The sequence below is a fragment of the Lagenorhynchus albirostris genome, chromosome 9, assembly GCF_949774975.1.
Source record: "Lagenorhynchus albirostris chromosome 9, mLagAlb1.1, whole genome shotgun sequence".
Lineage (NCBI taxonomy): Eukaryota > Metazoa > Chordata > Mammalia > Artiodactyla > Delphinidae > Lagenorhynchus > Lagenorhynchus albirostris.
This window is the reverse complement of record NC_083103.1, coordinates 62,427,006-62,447,501: the sequence shown is the minus strand read 5'-3', so window position 1 is coordinate 62,447,501 and position 20,496 is coordinate 62,427,006. Positions and strand designations below refer to the sequence as shown.

General features: G+C 38.4%; 1 protein-coding gene across 1 annotated transcript in view; it reads left to right on the top strand.

Moving 5' to 3' along the window:
- Window positions 1-20,496, top strand: part of SYTL2 (synaptotagmin like 2) — a 107,907-nt gene that overhangs the window by 72,145 nt on the left and 15,266 nt on the right. The window contains 9 exon segments of the mRNA XM_060160157.1: window positions 1,202-1,316; window positions 2,432-3,235; window positions 6,450-9,077; window positions 9,080-9,953; window positions 9,955-10,352; window positions 13,143-13,244; window positions 15,202-15,255; window positions 16,501-16,548; window positions 19,907-20,001. Coding sequence (XP_060016140.1) covers window positions 1,202-1,316; window positions 2,432-3,235; window positions 6,450-9,077; window positions 9,080-9,953; window positions 9,955-10,352; window positions 13,143-13,244; window positions 15,202-15,255; window positions 16,501-16,548; window positions 19,907-20,001 — 5,118 coding nt within the window.

Genomic DNA, 20,496 nt, shown 5'->3' with positions numbered 1-20,496 from the left:
CGGGGAAGGAGTGCCATTTTTCTCATTTTTTCAAAGCACCGTGAAATAAAGAGAATTTCGTAGTACTTTTTTCCTACCAAACATAGATAATTTTTACTGTTAATATAAGAAATCACTCTTGTGGTGGAGAATTTTATGAATATCATGTTACTGCATTGCTGAAGACCTAGAGTTTTTGTCCTAAAGAATGAAAAGTCTAATGCTGTTGGGGGCTGCTTCTTTGAAGCATAAGAATGTGGCTTGTTGGTTCCATATCATGGAACCAACTTATTCCTATTCCTGGCTTCCTGAATCTCTGTTAGAGGTCTGCTTAGGGGAGGGAATTGTCAATTTATGAAACAACAGATAGCAAATATTGATATTCAGTCTTACATTAATAAAAAAATGCTGGGGGGGGAGGGATAAATTAGGAGTTAGGGGTTAACATATTCACACTAGTATATATAAAATAGATAACCAACAAGGACCTACTGTATAGCACAAGGAACTATACTCAATATTTTGTAATAACCTAAAGGAGGAAAGAATCTGAATAAAAAATATATATATATGTATATGTATGTATGTATAACTGAATCACGCTGCTCTACACCTGAAACTAACACAACATTGTAAATCAACTATACTTCAATTGAAAAAAATTCTATTTACTGCTACGCTTTTCTGTCATTAGAATTGATGATCATGATAGTGACTATGAACCACTTCAAGATACCTTGTCTTTTAAATCCTTATAGGAAAGGTCAGTTACAATTATATTTAGTACAGCTTTAATCTATCACAGTGAGTCTCATACAGTAGGAAGAGCATGGGTGGGAATCTGCCCTAATTAGAGTCTCAGGTTTACCCTGACGTTGACCACCTCTTTGATATGTTCAGGTCCATGTTTTCTTACATCTGTAAAAATTTCACTTCTGTGAGATTTAGATTTGAATGCCTGGTTCTGGTTTAACTTTGGAGGGCTCTGGAATTGAGTATACTTTGTACAATTTTGTCCTGTGTTTGTTTTTTTTTTTTTTTGGTATGGCTTATATATGGTAATTCTTTGCTAACCAGATTAATTAAGACCATAATTTTTCAAACATGCCAGATAGAATTTACTGGATAAAACTACCAACTATTGGAGATAATAAGCATTTGCTGACACTGAGTTGCTGCTGTGACATTTAAAATGAGTTTAATAAACAATATTTTTCCCCAGCAAAGGAAGAATCCATTTAATAGCTCCATGCTGCCAGAAGATCACTTATCTCAACAAATCAAAAATGAGCAGTCAAAAAATGGAAGGGCTGGTTTCTTTCAGACTTCAAAAGAGGGTAAATATTATTTTTATGGGGTAGATATTTTTATCTTTGTTATCTGTGGACTAAGGGAAATTCTCAGAGTTCCTTTAACCAAAATAGCTTTCAAGAGAAAGTGAAAAGTCCTGATGGTTTTCTTCTACTTTGCCCACTGGTTTCCTGCCTGAGGGAAGGAAGCAGAAATTTTAGAAACCGGAAGTTCATGCATTCCAGTCTTGGAGCTGACACTTGTGTGACCTCCATGTCTTGGGTCCCCCCCCAGTGACCTGGGAAATTTTTTGACCAGAGGCATTCAGTCATTCATTTAACAGTCTTTATTGGATGTCTACCAGGTACAGACACAGTTCTCTGTTTAAAATGGAGAGTTTGCCTCAAGATAAAAAGACCACTTGACAATGTTACAATCCTCTAATCTGTAATTATCAGCCTAGTCTTCCAGGAGCATTTGATCAGATTTGTTGCTTAACTGATTGAAGCCTGCCTCTTATGGAATTTTACCATTCTCACCATTAAGAAGAAACATTAGACAATTTAATCTCTTCAAAAGCAACTGTAAGAAGATTCCACAAGCATCAAAGATTGGACAAGGGGTAGAAAATTAACAAACAGTAGAGTTAGGAGTTTCAATTAGCCTGTTCTGATATTAGTGTATTTTCCTCTCCATTGGATACACTTTAGATAGCATAAAATACTTTACAGAAAAGAAGTCACTGGAATATTACCTGTTTTTTTTAACTTTTTAACAAAATTAATTTTTGTCTTAGGTATTGAGATTTTAAAAAATTGAGCTCCCTTTTCTGGTTTCCATACGTGAATTTTTTAAAGTGACTTCTGTGTTTTTTCTTTACCCTCCTTGAGGAATTTTTAAAGTTTCTTTTTTAAAAAAAATTTTTATTGAGTATAAAATACCACAAACTATGTATGTATGTAAAGCACAGCAATCTTAAATTTAATGATGTTCATGCATGAATTTTTTAAGGCTTTTTAATTAGGTCTGTATTTATGCTTCATGCTTCATTGTCTTTAATACTTAGTGTTTTTGCTAAATGTAGATTAAGTTTATGATAGGTGTTTTAAATTACAGAGTTATTCTGCATTTGGTATATCATCTAATATGTTTTACTTTTCAGGTGAATTGTCAGAGTCCAAAGAAGAGTCATCTATCCTGGATATTTCAAGCCAAAAGTTAGAGAAAACAAAGCAGACTTTTCCAGGCCCTGAGAATGGGTCCCAAATCAAGGCTCCAATCCCCACAGCCAGGAAAATGATCTATAAATCGCATGACTTAAAGCAAGATGATAACCAGTCTTTTCCTAGACAAAGGACAGACTCCCTGAACACAAGAGGGGCTCCAAGAGGGATCCTGAAACGCAATTCCAGTTCCAGTAGCACAGACTCAGAAACTGTTCGTTTGCCTCAGAACGTTGAACCCAAAAGCAAAATTGTGTCACCTGGCCTAACCATCCATGAGAGAATTTCTGAGAAGGAGCATTCTTTAGAAGATGACTCCTTCTCAAACTCACTGGAGCCATTAAAGCACGTGAGATTCTCTGCAGTGAAGGATGAACTCCCACAGAGTCTGGGGCTAGTCCATGGCCGGGAAGTAGGAGAATTTAGTGTTTTAGAATCTGACAGGTTGAAGAATGGAACAGAAGATGCAGGGGACATAGATGAGTTTTGCAATGATCCTAAGCCTTCCCAATACAGAAAGCCTTCGCTTTTTCAGCCATCAGCCTCAAGCCCGAGTACATCAAAAAATGAAACGCATCAGCCAACGACTTCTGGTTCCTTTCCAATGAATGAGCACCATTCTCCCAAAGAAGTTTTAACTACAAGAGCACAGTCCACTGAGAATTCACACACCATCAATGAACACAAAGCTAACTCATCAGAATTGTCAAGGCTTGAATCAAAATTGTCCAGAAGCCCTGCTGGTAAGAGATTCGTCACTACCAGGCTCTAAAAACTGAGCCAGTGGGCTTGGAATGGCCAGGCCAGCCAGCCAGCCTGGTAGAAACCCATTTTGCTTTCTAGGTATTCCCGCTAAAATTCAAGCGGATGCCACTGGGGAATGTTTATGCCTCTTAATGGGTTTGCATGTTTTCCTCAATCACCAATAACTAAAAGAACCAGGATAGCACACTTTCCGGCACATTATGCTTAATCCAAAAAAAAAAAATCATATCAATAATTTAACTAAACAAATTATAGCACTTTGAGTTAAATCAAGGTGTATATACAGAGTGAGAAATAAACATATGCTAATACCTTTGTACAGAGTAAATATATTATTACTCACCTAATGCAAACTTATCAATTACCATTTAACCAAACTTCGGTTTCTCTTTTAATTTCAGGAGAACCGTCACCTTCTTAGCCTCAAAGGATGGGAAACTAGACTTTAAATTCTTACTATGAAAAAGCCTCATACTTTGGCCTGCCCAGGGCCTCCATCCATTTGTTCTTAGACTTTAAATGCTCTGAAGGAACTTTCTCCTTCAGCTGGTGTGAGCTGAGAGGCAATGAGAGTACTGCTTTTTCCTGCTAACTAGCTGACTAGTCCTCTCTTGAAGGTCTTAGAACTCTCAGGGGATGCCTCAAACTGCTTTCCTATGCCTATATGATTACTTCACAATTCTTATGTTTTAAAACAGAAGCAATGGGAAAAATCATTTTGTGTACTCTCTCCCATCTTCACTAAGTCCTAATCTAACTCTATGATAATTTTTATAGTCAGGAAAATTTACAGTAGCAATAGTCAAGTTTCTAACTCATTTACTCTCCTCCTCCCTTATTAGTCGATATTAAGTTGACCCTGAGTCACTTTTGCTCAGCCGTACACTTTCATACTTATTCAAATCAATCCACTTCTTAAAGGACAAAGCATTTCCATCACCCCTCTCCCTGGGTATTTTAAATCATTTGAACAGAAAAGAATATTTTTTTTAAAAAATTAAAAATTAGCTTCTTCAAGATATAAATGAACTCATTTTAAGGAAACTACTAAAGTTTGAATAAACACTAGCAAATAATTGGGTGATGCTTACGTAAATGTTTATCCAAAAGATGAAAAAAATTTCTTTGGTAATATTTTCCTTTGTTATAATCCATAGAAGAAAAATGGTAAACCTTTCCTGATTTTCAAAGTGCACCTGCTTTCCCACAGACTACCTTTATAATTTTGTATTAACTATTTATTTTTGCTTTCTGATTTTTAAATCTCAATCTCAGCTCACCGTGAAGTCTGGGGAGAAGCCATCATCAGCTAAACCCATTTTGGTTGACAGACAGGCCTTCTGGTCTCAGAGCTTATATACAAAGTTCTGCTTACTCATTAATGCCCTGCTTTCCCCCCTGCTTACCACAGAAATATATACAAGTAAATAATGGAGCATAAGAAGAAAATCAGGACCAAAAAAGAATGGTAAACTCTAATTGTGTGAATTATAAGGGTTTGACTTGAGCTCTGAGCTTTAGGACAGTCATTATCACACTCGTTATATTATACTGGAAGAAAACAAAAGAATTCCTCAAAGGAAACAAAACATTATCTGGCATCAAATTTTTAAACTCTTCTTATTTTTAAGTAAAATACTTTCATTTGAAAAGTGTAAAAACATTTGAAAAGAAGAAATGCATACAGAATAAAACAGTTATCATCTGTGATATCACCCAGCACTAACTATCACTAATGTTTAATTGTAGGACCTTCCAATAATTTTCAGGCATGGATATAATTTAAATTATGTTTATACTGTCCAGACTGCTTTTTTTTTCACTAACAGTGTAGTACAAGCATTTTTTTCATTATTAGTCTTCTGTTAAACAGACTAACAAAGAATTCTTAAAGATTTCTCAAAGGAACTTTATCATTACTGACATATATTTAATAGTATAATGTGTAGTTATGAAAGGAAACCAATATCCACTATGTGCCAATTATTGTATAAGCCTTTGTTGTTTTAGCATTTAGCCAGAGTTGATGATCAAAATCAAAGAGATAATTTTATTAACTGACATCTCCTCTGGTGCATTTCAGATGTAGCTAATGTCATAAAAATTCAGCTCACGTAATTTTCAAGAACATGTATTGTGTAGCTTAGCATTTATAAGGAAGAGCAAGAAATGCTGAAACACCTTTAGTCTTAACTAAAGGGAAAGAATGCCTGAGTTCCCTCATCTACATGTGCCATGTGCCCTGTGAATAAGGCTCAGAAAGGTCTCTCCCTACTTTTTCTTTTTTCCTTTTTTTTTTTAACATCTTTATTGGAGTATAATTTCTCCCGACTTTCTTGGTAGACTAGAAAGAATTTAAGTGTCCTTCCCTAGCCGCCTAGCCGTTGGTTGGCAAACATCAGGGAACAGGTAGAAATCCCATTCTCCATCAGTCCTCATTTTACTTAGTCTCACAGAGACTATCTCCAGCTTACAGATTGTAGAAGGGAAATAGGGGATCATGGGGGAGCCTCTTGAGACCATGGTCCTCAAACTGAAGTATGCAAAACAACTACTGGGATAGCTGGTAGGAAAGATTCCTGGGCCCCATCTTCAGAGATTCTGGTTCAGTATACCAGGAGTAAGGCCCTTGGATGCAAATATCCTTCTTGTGCCATTCTGATGTTTTGGAGGGAGCTCCTTGTTTAATCTTCCTTGAACGTTGTTTTTCTAACTTCTGAAATCTCCTAAGTCTGTGTTTCTCAAACTTGAGTATAAGCCCTCTCTAGGGTTTATGAGTGGGCCAGTAGATAGGTGGCGTCATAAAATCAACATGATGTATCTTCCTGGAGTGTCTATTTTATGCAAAGCTTTGAGAAAAATTAATGTTTAAAATGTAACACGGGTCAGAATACAAAATCTACTTGATTTTTTAGAATAAAACAGACACTTGAAAGAAATTCCCCAATTTGGCTTACATCCCATACTTCCAGGGGCCTATGTTTACCTTCCTTTACTGTTATAGGGCATCTTTGGTAGAATATCTTATTTAGGATGGTTTACATTATAACTCCAGATAAATGCTGATAAAAACAGCTAATGGTGTAGAAAATGTAAACACAAAGTGCCTTTTTAAAAGATAATGTGAGTGATTGAATAATAATTCTTTAAGCATTCTCTTTTCTTATTTAGAAAAGCATTTCTGTGTTGCAGATGAACTGTCTAACGTTGAGCCTGAGTCATCTCAGGTGCCAGATCTCAGTTCTAGAGACCATCAGCAAGGTAAGCCCCCTCTTCTCAAGTCCCTAAAAGCTAAGACGTCCTCATGCTCTGGTCCACATGCCACTGAGATAAGGAAGACAACCGATGATTCCATATCTAAAGTCCTAGACTGGTTTAACCGAAGTTCTCATTCAGATGACAAGAAATCACCTCTCGAATATTCCCAAGAAATAGAGCCCAAAGAAAAAACAGACTCAAAGTCACGGATTGCTGTTGCCTTGGTGACAGGTGATACCAGTCAAAAAGAAAATGACTCAAAGCCTCTGTTATCCACCAAAGTTGAATTGACACCTGTGGGATCTGATTCAACATTCCAGGTAGAGGAAAATATGCCTTTTGGAAATGGCAAAAATGTGAATATCAAACCCAAATCCATTAATTTGTCCCCACAAGGCAAGGAAAGTCCAGGCATACTGCAACCATTTGAAATCTCCAGTCCAAATCAAGAGAGTAAAACTGTGGACTATAGCCAAGTTTCAAAAAACGTAGGAGAAGGAATTGGGGTACTTCCTCCAACCAATAACTACTCCTACAGTGTTTGCAAAGGATCTCATGCAGAAGATCAAGTTCCATGCAACACTAAGGATGTTGACAGTTTAGGTGAAGAAGAGCCCAAGCTTTGTGTTTATGAAAAAAATAGAAGAAAGTCAGAAGTGAATTTGGACTCTTCAACAGTTATCGAACAATGGAGTTTGAAAGACAACGTGAAGGCAGAGAGAGAGAGCAAAGGAAGAGATAGTTACATCCTAAAAGCTTCTTCAGAATCAGAGACTGTTGAGTCACCCCCTGAGGCTACCAACAATAAATCTCCTTGGAAGGAGCCTAAGGTCCAACTACAAGAAGCAGGTGGGGTTCCCCAAAACCAAGTGCAAAGAGAGAAATACAAAAGAGTGAGTGACAGAATATCCTTCTGGGAAGGTGAGAAAGCTACTGCTAACTTAACTCATAAAGAACCGACATCTTCATTTTGTCAGGAACGACTTTCTGCTAAAGCATATCAGCCTGTGAAGTCCATGGACAGTTTATCTACAGGCTGTAGTAAATATAATAATCAAGTCACTGCCAAACAAGAGGTCCTAGATAAGGATGGTCAAGCAGCCCATCTCTGCCATTTTTATTCCTCAAATAAAACTAAAGAGACCAGGCCCCAAATATCAGGTCCGTCCAAAAATGGTCCTTCAGCTGGCCAACCAGGTAAAGTGTCTCTGTTTCAGAGTAAGACAACTGAGCCTATAAGAAGATTACCAGTGACAGACAGTTTGCATTATGAAAAGGACATTACTTTTCCACCACTGCAACTTCCTTCAAATGTTGGGAGTGAAATACATACCTCTTTGGAGAAAGACAGATCTCTAATTGGTGAATGGAATCCCAACTTTAAAGTTATATCCCTAAAAGAAAGAATGGATGAACCCAATACAGAACAGGTCTATAATCACTCTCAATTTGAGAATTTGAGGAAGTTTTGGGACTTAGGAGCCAATCCAAACAGTCAGGATAATATTGAGAAGAATACTACCACAAGCCAAAAAAATTCTGTGCCTTATAATAGCCAGAAACGCGAAGAATTCAGTGACATTAAATCATCAGGAAAAAATACCCATGAAAGAGAGACGCTTCTAAGCCAGAAAAAAGTTCCGGAAAGAGAGGAAATAGAGAAATTAAATTCAAAGGGCACACTCCAGGTGTTACCAAATGAAACCACATTTCCATTGAGACCACCCAGAAAGTCCACTCATCAGTTGCCAGGATATGAGTCATCAAAGGAAAACATGGGAAAAAATACAGAAGGGTTTGTTACTCCAGTGTTCAAGGAAGAAAAGGATTACTCTGACCGAGAGATTCAAGAGATTCAAGAATCCCTCGTGAAAACAAGTGTTTTCTCTAAAGACTACAGAGACGCGTTTAATGACAGCTTACAGAAGCTGCTTTCAGAAGCCTCATCACCAGTCATCCAGCCCTGTGGTGGAAAAGTTCATAAAAAACAAGCGCTTGAACCAGGTATTTCTGAAAATAGGACATGGCCTCGAAAGACAGACTTTGCTGATACCGAGGAAGAAGCCAAAAGACCTAAGGAGATCGTTAATGAGCATATAGACAAAACAGTAGCTCCTCCAAAGGTCAATTCGAACACTTTGACTGCTAGTCTAGACAAACTCCTGAAGGAAGCCACTGGACCTCCACCCTCTCCCTCGCAAACCAAATGTGAACCGGCAACCACTAGGATCGACTCTGAGTCTGAAGAGAGTAGAGTTTATGAAAAAGGGATAGAATGGAGTCAGAACACATCAGCCTATCAGAGGGAGATACTAGCTTCTTTTCCAGAGGCAGGAACTTTGGGAAATTCAGCTCTCTCCCAGAAAGCTCAAAGCGGTGAGTGCCAGCTAAACACGGAGAACTTGTTTCAGATGGCTGCAGAAGGTTCTTACCCATTGGATCAACCTTCCTATCACCACAGAAAGGGTTCTTCTGGGGATGTGGCCAACACTCCCCAAGGTGTGCCTTCTTCTAAGGATGCTCATCTTGTTCCTCAGAATAAGGCACTACCTTCTCAAAGGGAATTTCTGAGACTGTAGAAAAAGTTCTTCTTCTACCCAAACCTGCACTGAATGATGTAAAGTCTGTATTACAAAAGCTACTTAGAGAAGCTTTGTTGACTTATCCAGTTGGGAGGGAAGTAGTTTCTGGAGGAGTAAAAGCAGAATTTCCTGAAGGCGTGCAGGTAGAAGGTAGCCCCTCAAATTCTCTGGGAGTTATCCCATCACAGACTGCAATGGACAGCATAGTTCCAGACAGAAAGGATTTGTATTCCTTCAGTGTAGTTCCTGCTAAAACTCATAAAGTTGGATCTTATTTAGCTGCCCAAATGCCTCCATCAGAACAAACCCTTAGCTCATCTGCTTCTACTGTTGCTCAGGATGGCAAAGCGTTATCTCAGGAAGTGACAGAAACTGTGAGGGAAACAATTATTCAACCTAAATCAGAGCTCCTTGAATTCAGTGCTGTCTTAGAAAAACTACTGAAGGAAACAATTGAAACCCCCTGCTCAAAATATGACAGTGATACAGGGACTCTTTATTCATCAAAGTTAATAGGTAGTACTGAGGTGCCCAGGCAGGCTGCTTCTGAATTCCATCCTAAGGAAATAAAAGAAACAGTAGAAAAGCCTGAGGCTCCATCAATTACTGGGAGTGCTTTTGAGATTGGCTTTGAGAAACTCCTTAAAGAAACATCTAACGGTCCTTCTTATCAGCTCCAAGTGTCAGTGAAGGAAGAAACTCCTGAGAAGGAGCCTTCACAGTCAAAGCAGGCCAGGTTCTCGGGGAAAGTGCCCTCTTTTTACTGGACAGCCTCAAAGGCCTCGGAAATGAGACTTAAGAGTAATGTTTTCAAATCTCAAGTCAGGCAACGTGATAAAGTGTTGGGAAGAGACAAAGCTGGCTGATTTACCAATAGATCTCTGTGGTTTTGAAAGTGGGGTTGAGATCCCTGGAACCTCACAACTTTCTGTGGACCATGAAATAGGGACCACTGAAACTATAAAACCCCCAGAGGACAGGAATTATGAAAGTGAGGTTGCAGTAGTTTGAGAAGGGGCTTTTCAGGAGCTTGGTTTCAAAGAGGCTCCTGAAGCAATGAACGTGCCCAGAAATAGGCAACCCATTCCTCTCCTGACAGACAAAGAAAACTCTACAAAAATAAGTAAAGTTGAATTGATTCTGGCATCACCATATAAGAAACGAGAGAAAAAGGAAGAAAAAGAAGGTTTCTCTGACTCTGATATTTCAGATGGAAACATCAGTTCTAAGGCAGAAAGCTGCAGAAATACCTCCAGTGAGCATTTTGAAGTTTTTAACTGATTGGTTAATGAGTTGATTTATGTAATGCTGACATAAAGGATGGTGTCGTTTTTAGAATTGGGATGAATTTGACAATCCCAAATAGTACTAAATTCTTCTTTGTACTTCAATTCTCCCTAGATTTTCTTAATAAAAAACTACATTTCCTTTTATCTTCTTTAATCAAATGAGTTACATAGAGATAGCTTTACCCATCAGGCAGTGTTTCAGAATCTGACTTTATTCTCACTGATCAATGATAGAATTTTTAGGTTTCAAAAATATTTTTTAAAGAACTTTTGGGGTTTAGAGAGTACCTCTAAAACATCCAAGTGTGCTTTTCTCTTGGAGCTAATTAGAATTTCCTAATTGGCAGTCCATACAGGAGTCTCTAGTAAGATTTGTGGCAAGCAACTCCCATATTGGTCACACATTTCCCTTTTAAGAACAGTAGTTTACCACATTAGTGGCTAAGTACCAGGAACAAAGTGCAAGGCTGGAAGTTTCCCTGAGATACCTTGGGCTGTGGTGTTTCTGTTGCCACTCTCTCCCTCTTGTTTGCAATTAGCTGCAGGATCCTCCCCTTCTAGGGTATGCCTCAGTCTGATGACCTCACCTGATTCCACCTATAAGGGCATTGCCTGGCCTGCTGCATTTCTTTGGCTCCAGCCTTAGCTAAGTGGATGGAGATCTTAATCAATTACCATATTCACCTAAGTGGACTTGGGCTTCTGGTTTCAGCCAGGCTATAAAAGATAGGGCTTGTCTCAGTTTGCTATTCTGAGCAACCTGGCTATTTTGGGAGAGAAACCCAGGAACAAATAGGGATTCGAAGTTAGCGGATTAGAATGATGAAATGATAAAGGATGCTCTCTGGCTGGAACATTTTAACCAAAATTGCACAACGACTAATGTTGATCACCTTCCTTAGTAGAAAATTAATAGAATTTGTCATTTTCTGGCTCCCTTCAGTCTCAGTGAGAACAAATGAGCTTTACTGAGTGGCTGATTGGTGAGGTTTGGGCTCCTTTGCAAGTAGCTGTAGGGCCTATTATTGAAAAGTGACCAAAGAATCCACCTTTAATCCTAAGTAATCAAGCTGAAGCCCCTTTAACATTTATAACTGGTGAGAAAAGGAAAATGAAATACCAGTCTCTCAAACCAGACATATGCAAGAGTGTTAAGGCAACATCTTAAACTTGTTGAAGTAGACTTTTACTAAGCTACCCCATGAGTTACTGGGCCAAATTGACCTATAGGAGGCGAAGGGCTTGTAAATTTGCACTTACTTTACAGACTATTGCTTAATGTATATGGCTGTGTTAAAGTATACCAGCGTAACTGATTGAACAGCACAAAAGCCTATCTAAAAAAGAAATAATCAATATAAATAACCACCCAGACAGACAGAGCCCAGAGAAGATATTTTAAAATTATAAGCCAAGTAGGAGGTATAAAATAGTATATAGTTTTGTATCTTCTAACCTAAATTATTATTTTTTAAATAAATGGGTGGGGGTGGAGTGAGAGTAGGGAAGAACCTGACAACAAGGCACCATAACTTTGATGAGCAGCCTAACATGTTTGACTTGTGGCTGAGCTCTTAACCAACCAATACCTCAGTATGTTCCTTTAAAAAGGGGGAGGGAATGCTGGGAGATCGTGCACATGGTTAGTACACTAAAGCATATTAAAGTCACTAAGAAGGTCTGCAGTAAGAAACCATTTAAGTTTGAACACAGAGCGTCCCAAATCTAATTCATCTTAGGATCCATTTACTGGAGAATGCCTATTAACATTGGGCAGAACTGGGATGCATTTCAGGAAAGTATTGTCTAGAGAAGTAGTTCCCAAATTCATCGACTCATTAATGGAATCATTCGTTGATTTAGCAAACATTTTCGAAGTGCCTGTTGCCAGCCACTGTTCTAGTCACTGAGACTACAACAGTGATGAATGAGAGTACTCAGACCAGGGCTTATCCATGATGGAGTTTCCACTGTCAAAATGGAACAATTACTATCTAGAGAAAAACTTTTATAAAATTAGATGTATTTAAAGAACTGTTCTTATTTTCCGGTTATGCGCTTTTTCTTCCTTTTTTTTTTTTCCCTTGTGGTCCTAAAATGCCTTTCCTTTTATGAAATAAAGGCATTAGTAGATAATAGAGACCTCCCCCCCCCCCACACACACAAATGCCTTAGTAAAATAAAAAGTTGACTACCTCATGTCATTACCCAACATTTTGTTGGAAATTTCACCAGTTCATGAAACCGAAAAAGCCTACATTTGTTGATCTGGAGAATTCACCCATCTGTGTACCCAATTATACACAGATGTTAAAACATCTGAATCCTGCCTTCTATGGTTTTCAGCTAATCATTTTAATGCTCCTAAAACCATTTTGTGGCTGTCTTCAAAAGCTAGAAGTGAAGGGGAAAGGTTCAAAGTCTGGCACAGAACAGATCATGTGCCTAAAATAGAGGTGTAAAAGACTGAGCGCACATTTCTATTAATGTGGGAATCTTGTTAATCTTGTTTCTGTATCATTTATGCTTACAAATGTTTCTTGACCAGGAAAGTTATTTAAAGAATATTCTAATATTCTTTAGTGGAGAAATTTTATTTTCTTCTGTTGGAGTGCTTCACAGAGTGAATAAAAGTGTAGAGGCTCATGGCATAATGCCTCCTTTCAACCTACCATTTCAGTGTCCATTGATTATTAAGAGTTTGGTTGTTTTCTTTTTTCTTTTGTGCAGTATTCATCGGTTTTGTCTTGCAACAGGTTCAGAAGAAGAACCCAGTCCCGTTTTGAAAACTTTGGAAAGGAGTGCTGCTAGGAAAATGCCTTCCAAAAGTCTAGAAGATATTGCATCAGATTCATCAAGTGAGAATAAAGTTTGCCCCACTGTTCATGCCCCCATTTCAGCTTAAAAATGCGTATGTGCTCTTCTGTGGCCTCACTGCATGCTGTTGTGCACTGAAAACCCTAAAGGGGGGTTAACAGAGGAGAATAACTTTTCCCAAGTGAGCTGAAGAGGCTCAGCCTAAAGTGGCTGGAACTTTGCTTTTAAAATAACGCGTGAGGTTTGGTTACTAGAATACTAGGTTTCCTTGAAGAATCCCAGTTTGAGTGTTTATTAAGTACAGTGAGTTTTAAAAGACTGTGCTAGCTAGTGGTTCTAGTGGTAATAGCTAACATTGATTGAACACTGTGTGCCAGGACTTGGCTAAGTGTTTTACATGCATTTTCCCATTTAACTGGCATAGGCAACCCTGTGAGGGACAAATTGTTACTCCCATTTTACAGATGAGGAAAGTGAAGTTCCCAGAGGTAAAGTAGTTTGCTTCCTATCATACAGCAGAGCTGGGACTCAAAATCAACAGGCTATTAACAAGAGCATTTATGAAGAGACCGTGTTACATATGACAGTGTTGGATGTCTGATGAATTTTTGCATGATATAGAGATGAATTAGTCCCTGGCTTCAAGGACTTTGCTTTCTCTTTTATCCCTTTTCATGCATTTCTTTTGGATAGTGGAATTATAAGCCCAAAGGCTATCTGACATGCAACACTTCAGGCACACTGTTCCCCACTGGCTGCTGCTTTAACTGGTGAAGGATTTCTAGAGTACTAACATACAGCATAATGTATATAGGGACTTAGAGATTGTGACTTCTTGGGGTTTTGTTCTTAATATTTTTAAGCTAAAATGCACCCCTGGGATTATAGATGGTCATGCGAAAACTTAGTGCAAGTTAACCACTGCCAAACTCATATGATTAAAATTGACCATTGTCATGTTTAGAATATTTTTACGCATCTGCAATTGAGACTGAAAACTCAGATTTTAAAGAAGAAAAAACTACGCCACTAAACAATTCTTAAAATTCAGAGATTTTCAGGGCTCTGGGGGCAATAGAGTCCCAGTTTGGAATGCAGTCCTCACCCTACCAAAGATCTTGGAATCTCAGGGTTGGAAGGGACCTTGAAGGTCACCCATTCCAAACTCCCCCCAGTGCAGGAATTCCCTCTAAAGCCTCCTTAACAGGTGGCCAACCCCCCACATCCGCCTGAATGCTTCCAGAGAAGGCGAGTCCAGTCCTTTGTTGGACAGCCCTGATTGTTCTTCCTGATGTTAGTGATGGGCCCTGAGGGGGAAAAAAACCCCAAAACTCAGCAACAATTGTCCAATTTGGCAGACCTCTTGCCTGAGAAGCATGTGGCTATTTCCATGGTGCAGCTCTAAAGTACTCAGGAATGCGCAGAGTTAAAATAAAAAACACCATCAGCTGACGGGTATTCCTGCATGCTCCTTTCCAAATACCGATACCCACTCTCACACGAGCCTGCCAAGATTCCACTTAGCAGCTGGTCCCCAGTTACATCTCTTCAGTTGACTTCCCAAGCAAGGCTCCCAGAGGCATACACAAATGATGATGCACGCACAGAAATATTTGTTAATGACCATGGGTTTGAGAAGGTGTTAGTCATGGCTAGCATCTTACCCTTTCCAGAAGAATAAAGAGGCTGTTGCAGCCCTGTGCTTTCTCCTGCTGCCAGCCGATTGCTTGCTCTGAGCTAACCCTCTAACCCTTGGGAGTCCGTGTGCAGCAGTGTGCTGATGTAAGCTGCATCGGGGCTGAAATGGGAGCTCCCGCTATGGCACTGGCTCAACTAGCTAATCTAAAGGGAAAGTATTTTGGGGAAGACATCTTGGTTGCACCCCTCACCGCATCTTGACTAATTGCTTCCAACTCCGGGGGCTTCCAGGGACAATCTCACTGTTCTTTCTCGGCAAGGGTCAGTCGTTTTAACCATTTGTTAATTTCTCCTGCACAGATCAAGCAAAAGTAGATAATCTGCCAGAAGAATTAGTGCGTAGTGCTGAAGATGGTAAATATCTTTATGTATTTGCATGTCTGTCTGTGTATTAGGTTCTGGGATGGTTTGGGCAGTCACCGGGATGCAGCTGTTAGAGAAATAGAAGAACGTCATTTGCTGCTATGTGATGAATTGTGCCTAAGTTATTATAAAATGGTTCTGACTTGGTGCATTTAATACTGCTTTTATTCTTAAGGTTTCTGCTGGTGATACTGTTGTGAGGATCTCATCAGAGACCCTTGGGAAGCGAGGGTTTCTAAAAATAGGAAATTGTATTTCTATGGGTATGAACAGATTTTTGCTACTCTGACTTGCAAAACTCCTTGTGAAGGCAGGGAGAGTGGAGTGGGTTCCTGGGTTAAGTTATTCCTATATTTGATTCTCAAGTCTCAGCATTTAGATCTCTCTAGGTATAACTGGTAAAGATTTAAGGTCAAAGGAAAGGGTCCCAGAACAAGAGTGGGGATCCTGCCTCTTCTCAAGTAAATAACTAAGTATAGACCAAGGGTGAAATTAACTGATTCTGAATTTTTAGGAGCCAGGAGGTCTTGCAGCTTGTCAATGGATCAGGTGTTACTTGGTTCAGTTATAAAATGAATAGGGTAATAGTGGTGGGAGGGATGGAAATGAGTCTGATTTTTATGGTTCAGCATTTATGCAAACATAAATATAATTTATACTTGTATGCTAGAATTTTGTTTTCTAAGTTGCCTGCACTATAATGATAAAAATGTATATTAACTGAGCTTTCTCATGTAAAATGCAGCAACAGAGCTCTTCAAAGGTCATTCCTTACTTTTATGTAATCGTTTTGTCTTTCTCATTTTATGTTTACAACCACCTCACTGAAGTAGGTGGGGCAGTGATTTTTATCTTCATTTTACAGAGAAAAGCTCAGAGAAATTAGGTGATCTGTCTAAGCTCTTGTAGCTAGTCAGTCAGTGGGAGGGTGGGGACGGGCATCTCAGCTTCACCACTCCTAGTACAGTGCTTGTTCCATTTTCTATGCTGTGGCTTATTGAGTGAGAGGAAAGACACTGCACATCTCCTGTGCTGGATGTTGGATATTTACTTGAACAGGAGACCTCAAAGAGGCTAATGAAGAATTGCACTGGGGAATGGAGGAAAGCAAGCTGAAAAACTGTCAGATGTATTCTGCAGTCTTAGTAGTGAAACTGACATTTGAGCTTTATTTTCGTGTCTCTTTCATCTTTCTGTTAAAATGGTATTTATTCTCAATGTTGCTCTTCTGAGTAGATCAAAAAGCAGATCAGGAACCAGATACAAATGAATGCATTCCAGGAAGTGAGTAGCAGGATCTTTCTCACAAATGACTGAATGTTGCCGCTCTACATGGTGTTAAATGTGCTGAAATAACTAACCCCATTAATGTAGCATTTATTATTATACTAAACTCTTGCAGCTTACAAAACTATTTCATTCTGACAAGGGTTTTATTAAAAATATTTTACTACTATCTGGGTTGAAAGATTAATTCATGATTCCACTGGGGGATAGTTATATATATTTAGAATTTTTATGTATACATATGTATGTGTATTATATATACACACGTTATTGCTCAGTACTGTTATACTTTTGCCAGTCTCTCTGCTTTTTGAATCTTTACTTAAAATGAAGTTGGCACCTTCTAATATCACTTGGCTTTTATGTTTCAGTATGGTCTGGAGTACTGGATCTCTTATGGCCTTTACGCAAGGCTATAGACATGAAGCAATTTATAATGTATCTGGACCTAAGAAAGAACTGTACTTTGACGATTAGTATGTAGTATGGTCATATATGCCTCTCTACATTATCTATAGGAGCAAATTTTATAATGCGCAGGGTTTAAGCTCTGAGGTTCAAAACTAAACTCTAGTATAGTTCAATATGAAGCAAGTGAACATCTGAATCTCAAGTCGTAAATGTGTGTGACAACATAGTTGGATCTAGGGGGTATTATGCTAAGTGAAATAAGTCAGAGAAAGACAAATACCATATGATCTCACTTATATGTGGAATCTAAACAAAACAAAACAAAACGCAAACTCAGATATAGAGAACAAACGGATGGTTGCTGGGGGGCATGGTGGGTGGGAAAACGTTAAGTTTATTTTATAACTTAACCTTAAAAGGTTAAGTTATAAAATAAAAAAGCTGTGGGGATGTAATATACAGCGTAAGGAATATGGCCAATAATATCGTAATAACTTTGGGGACAGATGATTGCTAGACTTATGGTGATTATTTTATATGCAAATGTCAAGTTATTAATTAGTACACAACATAATATTGTATGTGGTAGCTAATATGCATCAACTAATTAATATCCACCATGAAGAAAAGATAATGATTATTTACCATTTTCTGTTCAATCTTAAGACTGCTGTTCTTAACTGTGACTATTGTCTTGAGTACAAATAGTGCATTAAAAAGGTGTTTGTGGAGGCTAGCAAAGCATGCAGATATGCATGTGTGTCTTCTTGACGTCCCTGTTTGAGGTGGTTTCATAATCCTAGGCACTGGAGGGTTGAAGATAATGATACACACACCTGCCCTCAGGAGTCCACATAATTTTTAATAACAGTTTCCCAACAGTCTTTGGATGTGCTGATGATTCTTAAAGAGAAGAGCAGCCAAAGGAAGGAGCCATTAGGTAGAGAAGTGCTGGTGCTTGAAAGCTGTGACATCTCATCCGAAATCTGAAACTTTGCTCATGAGGTTCTCCTGCCAGAGATGAAGGAGCTGAGCTTTGGCACATGACCTGACAAATTCTTAAGAACCACCTACGAAAGAAGTCAATCCAGGCTTCAGCCCTTGGTGTGTGTTCTCTGTCCGGCTGCTGCAGAGGAAACAAGACTTCTGTCCCTCAGGGGTGTTGGGTAAAGAGGCTTTTCCAGTTGCTTTTGAACTGGCAACTGAATACTTAAGTTTGGGCATCCTAGTTTATCTTTCTGTGTTTTGTTCAACATTTAACTTGAGGAGTGAAAACAAAACATAGGCATAGACAATGTATGCCTATATGTCTGTGTCTTCATATGTGACCTCCTAATTAGCTTAGTTATTGGTCAAGGGAAATAGGCTAATCGTGTGCTAAATTCTGGGTAAATTAATTTCTCTTTTTTGTGGTATTTTCCAAGATGACTCTTAACGTCTGGGCTGGGGTTATTCCTTTTCTCTAGTAAAGAGTGTATTCTTACCACAAGACAAAATGAAATGCATGATCAAAACACAAATAACTAAAGCCCAATAAGTGTAAAACTGACTACATTTGAGTAACAGATATATACTTTTTACATACTCATTGGGCTACATTGTGCCCTTGTGGGATCTACTTTTATACTGCTTCAGTATAAGTCACCTGAATACACCCACACATGTGTTATTGTTTAATGGGAGGTAATTAAAGTAGGTCTCATCTTGTGAGACACCATGAATGTATTTTGATGCATTTGTGAGCCTAAAGCTAGGTGAGAACTATTATGTGAATGAGCAAATATTTAATATGTGTAGTTCAAGTTTCTGTATTCCTTCATTAGATTTCTTTTAACTAAAGATGAACTTAGCTAATGCTCAGGACTAAATTTGAGCCTTTTGAGTTATATGTAGAAATACAATTTGATTTTTATTTATCTGTTTTCCTAGTATCTCTTTCAATGAGAAAGTCAAGTCAGTATATTTATATCACATTGAAAAGATAATTTAAAGATTTCCTATCAGATAATGTTTATTTGTTTAGCAGATATTTACATAAGGCCTAATATGTGCCAGACACTGTTCTAAGTGCCTTGAAAGCTATTAAGCCATTCAGTATAGAAGCTCTGATTCACCATAAGAAAAGCTTAGACATTGTCATTCTTAGGCAAAGAAGAAGAAAGTTTTCTAACTAGAGTTACACAAACGAGGAAGCGAATTCATCATCTTATTGTGACTTCCACACACATACTTACTGTATCAGAAAGAAACCATATGCTACATTTTCATAGTAAATTCTTAGAGTATCTTAAATTGAACCATGCAAACTTGCCTTGGGATATCTCTATTGAAAACTCTCTGAATTGAAAGGTATCTAAATAATTTCCATTTTCAAAAAATAATTCGTTTTGAAATTGTAGTCTTTCACGACTTTCTGAGGGCGAAACACTCTTACAGGTAATCCCAGCAATCACTAAAGAAACCAACCTCCTTTTAGACACTCAATAGCCAGAAAACTTTTATGATTGAGTTGTGTGCAAAGATCCTTGCTATCTGATGAAATAGTTTTTCAGCCTGCAGCATGTTAAAAATGTAATATATCTCAAGGAGATGAACCAATAAAGTACAGATCTTGCGGTTCAAAGCTCTAATGTGAAAAAATATCAGTTAAAACCAATTCACATTGGTAGTAGGTTTCAGTATAATTCAAATCCAGTCCTGCAGTCCAGTAAACCTAGTGGTTTTTAAATTTTTGTTTTCTATTTGGTTCAACTCCTTGCTTAGTTCTCTCTCTATAACTGCATGTTGCTTACCTTATGGTCCTGTGCATGTGAACTACTATTCCTTTAACCAATTTACAAAAACATCTCTGTTCATAGACGAAAGAAAAGTGTGTTTTCAACTTATGCCTTATGTTTGTCTGACAACTGTGAGGATAATTTTGAATGGAAATGCTACTGTTTAGTTTCCACAGTGCCTTCACAACCTGATAATCAGTTTTCCCACCCTGACAAACTCAAAAGGATGAGCAAGTCTGTTCCAGCATTTCTCCAAGATGAGGCAAGTTTGTCTTTTGTACCGTCCGAAAAATGGAACCAAATAGGTGGATTTGCTATGCCAAGGTTGGTGTATCTGTATTCAGCCATAGCAGAGACCGAAGAGGTCAGCAGGACTGACCTTCGCCTCGCATGTCAATAGAGGTAGTGTTGTTAGTCCTGGAACAAGGCAAGGCACATCTCATTTGACTCATACAGTAACTCTTATTGGTGGTGAAGTCAAAGTGCATAGATTTGGGAATGTGACTTTGGTTTCAAAGTGGGTACAAAATAAGAAATCCAGCAGAAAAATGTTGGCATGAGCTCCTCTGTAGTTTTAGAGTACAGTTGATTTGTGAAAGCTAAGTCTAGGTAGCATGACTAGCTTGAAAGCATATGTTAAAATAGTAAAGTAACAATGACATAGCAAACTTTAAGGATATCAACTGGGGGTAAGCACTTTACATACATTATCTCATTTAATCCTCCATTAACCCTGGGAGTTGGGCACCATCATTAT